At 40.5% G+C, this 9,565-nt stretch overlaps 1 protein-coding gene across 2 annotated transcripts in view; it reads left to right on the top strand.

Annotated features, from left to right (window-relative positions):
- CPNE3 (copine III) overlaps positions 1-8,446 on the top strand; it is a 28,091-nt gene extending 19,645 nt beyond the window's left edge. For both annotated transcript variants that reach the window (XM_015421428.1, XM_015421430.1), the window contains exons 11-15: positions 1,845-1,899; positions 2,002-2,053; positions 3,607-3,740; positions 4,181-4,417; positions 5,519-8,446. In XM_015421428.1, the coding sequence (XP_015276914.1) occupies positions 1,845-1,899; positions 2,002-2,053; positions 3,607-3,740; positions 4,181-4,417; positions 5,519-5,641 (601 nt within the window). In that variant the 3' untranslated portion in view covers positions 5,642-8,446. The remainder of the gene's footprint in view (positions 1-1,844; positions 1,900-2,001; positions 2,054-3,606; positions 3,741-4,180; positions 4,418-5,518) is intronic.
- The last annotated feature ends 1,119 nt before the right edge of the window (positions 8,447-9,565 follow it).

The following is a 9,565-nucleotide window of genomic DNA, read 5'->3' on the forward strand; positions in this document are numbered from 1 at the left end:
TCCATAGCACAGTCATTGAGAGTGTCTAGAAACTCAATCTCTTTTTCCTGACTTGAACACATATTGACCCAATAAATGTGTGGGTAGTTAAAATCACTTATTTTGACACAGTTTCTTTGTCTAGCCGCTATCTTTAATTAATTCATCATTTTATAATCCTCCTCTATCTTTTGATCTGGTGGGTGATAACAAACTCCCAATGTTAAGTTTCCTTTTGGGCCCACTATTTCAACCCATAGCATTTCCAGAAGCGAATCCAATTCTCTTACCCTCTCAGTCTTACAGGACTGTATACCCTCTCTGACATACAGAGCTACCCCACCTCCAACCCTTCCCCCCCATGCTTCCGATATAAGATATAACCGGGAATCACTGTATCCCACTGATCTTCGACGTGGTTTCTGTGCTTCACACCCATGGGATCTAGTGCGCACGCGCTGGATCAATTGGCATTGTAGCAAGCTCTTTTGTCCAGTGGGCAGATACATGTGACACTCCGTGCAATACACTGGATAGCCCCCAACCCCCTGCTGGCATTCTGGCTTCATAATTACTTTCAAAATAATTAAATATAATCCCCCTTTTAAAACCTTTTGTATTTATGTGGTTCTCCTTGTCAAAGTCTATTTACCTTACTGGGAACACAAGGAGACTAGGGCCTTGGCTTTCTGGCTCTTCCTGGGCTTCTTACAGAGTCCCTAGGCTAAGAGCCACAAGCAAAGAGCAGCTCTGTCTCCTGCTCAGAGCTCAGCTGGGTCAGCTCTGCCTCTGGCAAGGTGCTGCCTTAAATAGAGGCCTCCCCCAGGAAAGGGTGGGACAGCAGCTATTCAAATTCACCCAGGCACTCAATTTACATTTGAACACTAACCCTTTCTCACCTATCTCAAGCAGCCAGGACTCTGCAACAACTCTAATCCCTTCCACACACTCTCAAACACAGTCCTCCCACACAATACCCTCAGCTAAATCTGCTCAGTTGAAAGCAAGTAATAAAACACTCACCTCTCTAGCAGCTCTGTCTCCTGCTCCTTCTCAGAGCTCAGCTGGGTTATTTGCAGATGAGAACTATTAATCTTCTCAGCTAACTAGTGGTACTGTTTGTCCAGGCTCACAATTCACTAACGTAGCTAATTGAATTGATTTCTGCTTGAGTTATTGCACTGTTTACATCCTTGGGACATTGTAGCAATATCTTACATTACTAGATAATGCAGTGTGAAAACAAGCACTGTGCAACATGTATGTATACCTATGGTATGTGCACATTTTTGCCTTTGTGTTATATACCATCTACCCCCTTTGTGAGTCTGGGCTGCTCACAAAGTGTCTCTTCAGAGCAGTCCTGGCCAACTTGCATCTCAGCAGAAAATGGGCAGAGGCTTGTCTTGGCCATGTCTTGGAATTCTTGCATATGAAAGAGGTATAACAAATGTCTTGGGGAGAACCCACTAGCATGGCTGGTTGTGAGTGGAGGGAGAATTGAGGGAGAGGTGAGCAAGGCTACTTGCTCTCAGAGCCACAGGTTAGCTGCTCTACATTCCGGAACCATGCTGTGCTAGGCCCTCCAGCTAATGTTGAGTCTGTCATTCCTATTTGTGATGTGGTCTGACTAGCAAAAGAAGATGGTGAGAATCATCTTCTGTGAACAAGTGTTATTTTTAATCACTCATAATGTGGGCATGTCACATTCTTGCTTGGATGAAGGGAAAGTTGAGTGGTTCTCACGGATGGCCTTAGAAGTGTTTAATAATATTACTGGGAACAGATTTACGGTTCTGGTTTGCAAAGAGTTTGGAATTGTGAACTTATTTATAATTATGTTCTCCTGAATTTTTTTTTTACAGAGATAAAATGTTCCCCGCTCTTGGGTTTGGTGCTCAGATTCCCCCCTCGTGGCAGGTAAATGATATGTGGGACATGATTTTGGGAGAGGGCAGGAATGAAAACTTCATAATTAGAAGTGGACACATTCAGCTTCATACATCTTCCATGTATTCACAGGTATCACATGAGTTTCCATTAAACTTTAACTCATCAAATCCATTTTGCAGTGGTAAGTTGTTTTCGAATGTTAGGGTCAGAATCTTTAAGAATGTCCTGTAACTTAATAGTTTGTTGATACAAGTGTAACTGTCTCTATTGATGTTGCATAATTCATCATGGATATTTGGTTTGTTTAAAATTTATAAATAAATAAATGGGGACAGGCTAATAACTTGAAGGCTAGTAACTTCACATGGAAGAAAGCAGTTCTTTAATCAAATCTACCAGGCTGCTATTTTAAGGCAAAAAAAAGAAGAAGCCAAAAATAAGGGGAAAGAAACCTTTTATAAAAAGTCTCTTGAATTTAGTGGAATACTAAAGTATCATATATAATAGAATGTCAGGTGCTTGGCTTAGTATGATTTGTTGTCCATGTTTATTCTGTGATGTTAGCATTTTCAGTTCTTCAGTAAAATATCCTAGTAGAAGAGGTGATTGAAGAGCCTGTTACTGTACTTTGTTGGCAATAGCAAATATCTCCCTGTGCTCCAACATAGCAGGCCTTTAATACCAATCTGGAAGACACTTCCATTGTGTGGGATATTGATGGTCTTGTTCTCTAAGGCCACGTAGTTTTAATTAATGTTCACTGCAGATTGCTGGCAAAGATATATCTTCATAGACCATGGGGGACTAGTTGCTTGGCTCTTATCTAGTCTTACACCACTAGCAGTAGCGTAATGCTGCGGTTTGGCAAATCTTTCCGTAGCTGAAACATTATTTAGGGGGAAAAATAGACATGCTTATCTCTGCAAAGACTCAACCCAGGATATGACTGTGAACCAAAAAGGGCTAAGCTAAACCATATATATAAAAGTACAAATATTTATTAAGGTGTACACATGTTAAAACTTTCCTGATTAAAAATTACTTTGTCTAAGATCAGACTATAAAAGCTTATCCACTATACATACATATGATGGGTAAATACTTTACAACTGAAGACCAAACGCGCTTCGGCCCCTAAGGGCCTTCCTCAGTGGTCACTATTATCTATATATTCTAGACACACATTCAAAGACCTTTTACAGAGTTTTAGTACACACATAATTAAACCGGATGTTGTTTCCTTGTATACTTATAATTGGACTCCTGTTATTAGCGATGGGCCATAGGCATAGCCATATCACCTCCACAACTTATTCTGGTAACAGCGATTTTGTAGGTCTGAATGTGTGTCCCTCCATCAAGGATTTTCACCATTTGGTCTTCAGTTGTAAAGTATTTACCCATCATATGTATGTATAGTGGGTAAGCTTTTATAGTCTGATCTTAGACAAAGTAATTTTTAATCAGGAAAGATTTAGCATGTGTACGCCTTAATAAATATTTGTACTTTTATATATATATGGTTTAGCTTATCTCTGCAAAGACCTGCTTTGAGACTGGTTTACTAGGGATCTACAATACGATGACATAAAGTGAATGGCATAAAGCAAATGCTGGTGGATAAAAACAGCATAAAAACACCATCAGCAAAAAGTATCAGCTTTTTTTTTTTAAAAAAAGTGTGATAATAGATGCATTAAAATGTGCTGAGGAACGTCCATTTATTTCCCTCAGGAATCCAAGGTATTGTGGATGCATACCGGGCCTGCCTCCCTCAAGTGAGGCTGTATGGGCCGACCAACTTTTCTCCGATAATAAATCACATGGCTAGGTTTGCTGCTGCAGCTACTCAACAGAAAACAGCCTCTGTAAGTACTTCATCACTACCCACACCGTAACTTCTGAATTTCAGTCAGCTGGGGCTGGAAGTTGATGGGCAGGGAACAAAACTGGCAACCTTGCCAGCCAATCTTGATGGCCGTCTCATTGATGCTTGCGTGGGCATTCTCTTCTAAGAGTTCACATGCACAAATAACTATTCTGTGCTGGTTATTGTTGCCTTATTGATGCTTGTGCGGGCATTCTCTTCTAAGAGTTCACATGCACAAATAACTATTCTGTGCTGGTTATTATTGCCCTGACAATAGAGTTCGTATTTGGAATATGTTAAGATCATTGAACAAATCTTTGTTTTGCACTCTTTGGGACTTTTTCCTTTTGTCCATCATGCTTATCTGCTGATGCCACTTTACTTCATAAATATATTTTTCTTGTCTCACTGGTAACAATATGTACTTTTGTTCTGCAGCAATACTTTGTGCTCCTGATCATCACCGACGGTGTGATCACTGACCTTGATGAAACCAGATCTGCCATTGTTAATGCAGCCAAACTCCCCATGTCGATTATAATTGTTGGTGTTGGAGGGGCTGATTTCAGTGCCATGGAGTTTCTTGACAGTGACAGCGGTGCTCTGAGATCCCGCACAGGAGAGGCTGCTGTTAGAGATATTGTCCAGTTTGTGCCATTTAGACAATTCCAAAATGTAAGTACACTTTCTGATGACACTGAGAGAGACTGATTCTGGTCTCGTCAGAATATAGTAGTAATATATAATAGTGGCTCATGTCTAATGTGCCCTATTATATAGGAACTGAGTTGCTTAGAAAGTGCACTGTGCGGATTAAGTTGTCAATGAAAAGAACATTGTTTCTTGGAAGGGTACTTCCCTTTTTTGTGTAACAGAATTCTCACATTGTAGTTAAATGACGTGGAAAGAAAAGCTCATCAGTCATCTCAGAGTGAAATAACAAACCTTTACTATTTGATCACACAGCCTGTTGTAAAAATGTAGTCTACAAATTCTAGAAACCAGAAAATGGCTGCTTTCAAGAGAGCTGTTTTCTTAAGGCCTGTTCTGATTTATATCTTAAATCCCACAATAGACTTGTCCGCATTTAATGCTCTATGTCCACTCCCTATTACCAAGCTGAAATCAGAGCACCAGTTTTACCTGACTTTCCATTATTTGCTTGGGCAAACTGCTGTAAGGCAGGGGAGGAGAGAAGTATTTGTCCTTTATTTCCAGTGCCCAGCTGTTGTTGGTTGTATGTTAACTTGGTAGTTAATAGTTTGCCTCTTTATTACTCCTTTCTGTAGCTGGATCACTTAATAAGAAAAACGGAATCCGTTTATAGCATCTCATGCTTGGATCTTTAAACAGACAAGCCTTGTCCTTGGAGTTACTGTGCAGGTTAAATTATGCATCTGCTTCAAGGGAAAAGGCTGAGGCTTTAGGCCTAGAAGAAATCAGGCTAATTAATTTGTTTCAACTGCCCAATTTTTATGTCACCAGATAGTGCTGGAGAGTGGCAGTTTTTATGGAGAAATGCACTAAGGTTGTTCTCTCCGGGAGTGTCCCCTGAGTCACCTTACAGTCCAAGCCGCAAAAATGCCAACCAGCTTTGAACCATGTAAGCAACAGTTAGCCAGCACACAGTATGGATAACGTGACAGTCCAAATGGTCAATTAAATTCTGGCTGATGCTGTTCTTCCAGATGGTCTCCTTAAATCCTCAGAAACTTGATCACATGCTTTCTGTGTTTGGGGGTACTTAAAACTCTTTCCCCCTCCCCTTTGATTCAGGCTCCCAAAGAAGCTCTTGCTCAAAGTGTCCTGGCAGAAGTGCCTCAGCAGGTGGTGAGCTACTTCAGCATGTACAAGCTCCAGCCTCCAAACAAGCCTGCTGCAAAGCAAGATGGGAGCTGAGCAGAAGACGCACGGATTGGTACCCCAGGCAAGGGGATCCCTGTGCCACCTGTCTCTGCAGTGTCAAAAGACCGTGGCGGATGAGAGTTTCATAGGTCGCTTGCTATTAAGATTTGTTCACTTATATTCTGTATTGCCAGATATACCATTATGTTTATCAATCCCTTGTTGGGCATATTTTGAAAAAAATGTTTCCAACATATTGAGAGTCATGGACAATATACATCTTCAGGATGAACAGAGCAGCTGCTTTCTTTCACACTCTCATTTCACATGGCTCCTTCACAAGGTATGCAGGACAAAGCACAGTGACTTCCCCATAGTGATTAAGCAAGCCTTTGCACGGGCTTTGGTGTGGCTTTGAGATGCTTATGTTGTGGCCATTTTAACCTGTTCAAAGCTTGCGTAAGCTTTGCATAGATCATAGAATAGAGACTGGAGAGGGCTGTGTGTGTATATATATATATACACATATATACACACAACATTTTGTGTGTGTGTGTGTGTATACACCCACCCACTACAGCTTGTTGCAAAAATAGCTGATTGTACAGAATCTAATTGTGCAAAATCATAGCATGTGACTTGTGGAGCATGAAGCACAACAAAGTGCCTTCTCTCACAAACACATATACAAACACACATGTATTTCTGTTCTGTAGCCGTATACAGTAATAGGCCTGTACTTTTTGTATACTTTAAAAATTATATTATTCTGGTTCAGTAGTTCTACTGTGCCTCAGCCATTTTGTTCCATTGTGCATAATTATACTGGGCTGCGTTACTAATCTGAAATGGCTGGACTTTTTCTCTTTTTTGCAAACCAGTTCTTTGGTTTGGTCTTTGAGGGTCACTTTTTCTTACACTTCCTCCTGCTTGTTTATTGAACACGAGGAAGCTTTAACCCACCCTCTGCATTTCGTCATCTCAGATGCACATTTGAAGCCCATGTGAAGGTTTAAAGCAAAACAGAAAACTGGTTGGATCCCCACCAATTTTCCTGCTAACAGACGGCCCTTCTGTCAGTTGGGTGGAACTTCCCAACCTCCCTTCCTCCACTGCAGGCCACTGATCTCCCTGAAGTGCTGCTCCTGGAAGACAATCAGGAACATCATGAAAGGCAAATAGGGGGAGTCTGTAGTGGGAGGGAGAAAAAATGGACAAAATCCCTCCCCTCCTTTGTGAATAGCTGGATTGTGTCAAAATTATGTCAGTGAAGCTGAAGTGTGCATAATGTTTTTATGTGTAGTCTGATGCTGTAAGTGGAAAAAGATTGAAGAGAGCTAAATTTTGTCTGTAAACTGTGTCATATAGTAAGCATGTGGGCATGATATCTGTGTTGGAGCAGGATCTAGGACATGTGTATTCGTCTTCTGAGACTGAAACTACTGGCTTCAATGTCTCTGCTTTACCTTATCATCATGCTAAAATATCAGTATGTTGGCTATTTGTAGATAAAACGTATATCGCACACACACACATTTACAAATATCCCCTGTTGATCTGATTGAAGTGAATGTTCCCATACTGCAGATTGTACATCGAAGCATGTCTCCATTGTGTCTTGAACTTTAATTTCTGTTAGGCTTTGCTGACTTTCAAATCATGTTTTATTTAGATCAGGGTTTCTTGGTTAGTAAATAGCAAAGCAAACCTGGGTCCTTGGGATGTGGAAGCTTATTGTGGAGCCAGGTTGTCATTATAATTTGTTGGATTATGACTCTTTCAACACTTATCATAATTGAAGTCCAAATGTGTGAGAAGCCAGACTTGGAAAATGAAGTGTTCTGTGGTATGATGCACATGCAACAACAAATTGGAGTGTGTCATTATAGTGCCTCCCTTTGTACCTGGGTCAGAAACAATTTCTGGTTTTTTGATGGCAGTAATTTGTTGATACTTTTGAACCATTCCATTAAAACCAGATTTAAATGGCTTGGCCAGATGAGAACAAACGTCTAATGGCCGTATCTTGATCTATGGATGTCCATGAAAATAGAAATGATTAATTGCCAAGCTGCAAGTGAAGGAAAAGGGAGCTCACTGCAAGTCTAGTGATTCCCAAGCCTTGTTATCATAACACAGAGAGAGAGACAAAATAGATTGTCATTTAAAATGAACCATGTCAGGGTTTCTGCAACCATTGGCCACCTCTGCAATGAGACTGTGGGCAAGTGAGCCATTGTCTGCTTGCTGTCTTATTAGTCTGTCCTACTTTTGCTTTCAAATGTAAAGAAGAAGAGGAGAAATCTCAACATCTTGTAGTGCCACCTCCAGCCAGTATCATGCGTGCCATGCCTTTCTCATCACAAGAAGAGCCATCCTATAGTTGTAGCATGGCTTAGACTGTGCAGTTTATAATTCTAGGCACACATTGTGCAGTTCATAATTTGCTTCTAGACATATTGTGATGTGTCCCTTGTGAATAATGTAGAACAGAATGACTTAATAAAATAGGGTTCCGAAAGCAAACAAAAAAACACTGCCTGAAATACTAAGAGGAACAATACCAAAAGTTGTATTTCCCTTATTTACTTCAACAGCATTAAATTGTTGATGGTGCATTAGCACCACCCTGTGGTAGAATGCAATTACTGGCATTGAATACTAAAAAGAAAATTGCCTTTTCCCCCTGTTTAATATTTCTAACAAAATGCAGCTTTTTTATGAGAGAAAAAATCATACAGTGTAGTATTTGTATTATATTACTTCCTATGTTAGTCTCTTTATATTTAAAGTTAACGTCAGGGGAGACTGCTTCTGGTGCCATACAATGCAAATCTATTAAACTTACATCTCTTTATATGCTGCCATTCTACTGTCTTCATTTGTTATATTTTTCTGGTTGTAAGTATTTGCCGGTGGTAGGAACACAATAGGAGTCACTATTTATGTGTATTCTTTAAATAGGTGCCCTGAATAGTGGAAATAGAAATGAGATGCTTCTGTTTTGGAGCACTGAGTTTTTAGAAGTTAGATATGCTTTTGGCAAAAATTAGTTGTGAAGCCTAGCAACACCATTTCCTGATTCATATCTACATACTGGTACTTAAGTATTTCTTTCTGACTTGAATGTCAGCTTGCTATTATGAATATTTTGTCCTTTGTAGTCCTTTTTAAAGACCTGACCTGGATAGACCAGGCTAGATTGATCTCAGAACCAAAGCAGGATTAGACCTGGTCAGTATTTGGATGGGAGACCACCAAGGAATTTCAGGGTTGCTATGCAGAGGCAGGCAATGGCAAACCACCTCTGAATGTCTCTTGCCTTGAAAGCCTGTGGGGCTGCCATGGGTCATCTGTGACTTGATGGCAAAAAAAGGCTGCTTTTTGCTGGCCTACTGTGGCCTTGGGCAAATATTTATTAGCAGTTATCTTTCAGTAAGTTAGTTTTACTCTGGAGGATGGCGGAAGACAGGAGGGCCTGGCGTGATGTGGTCCATGGGGTCGGGTCGTAAAGAGTCGAACTTGACTGTGTAACTGAGCAACAACAACAAAAGTTAGTTTTGATCAAAATGATGAGGTAGAAGCCAGATGTGAAGAAGAGAGAGGTTCCATCCTGTTCTGAAGTTCTATCTTTTAGAGCATTCGTACCGCTTATGACTTAATGGGCCAATGGAGAGACAAAGAAATACCACACCTGTGTCTATAGATGTAACACACATAAGTAGGGGTGTGCAGGGGGAAAATCGATTTTTTTTTTTATTCGGGTATAATATTTTTTGGGGGATTCCTTAGAATATACCCGAATACCAATACTGGTATTCTATTGGTACCCATTCCCAAAAGTTTTCAGCTCCATTATATCCTATAGGGCCATTGTAGTCAATGGCAAAAAACTTCTAATAAGTATTCAGGGGGCTGGGGGGGGGGGTTGAGGTAGAGGCACCAAATTTGTACCGTAGCTACTGGAGCCTCTCTTCA

This window comes from Gekko japonicus, unplaced genomic scaffold (assembly GCF_001447785.1).
Source record: "Gekko japonicus isolate JY-2015 unplaced genomic scaffold, Gekko_japonicus_V1.1 scaffold766, whole genome shotgun sequence".
Classification (NCBI taxonomy): Eukaryota; Metazoa; Chordata; class Lepidosauria; order Squamata; family Gekkonidae; genus Gekko; species Gekko japonicus.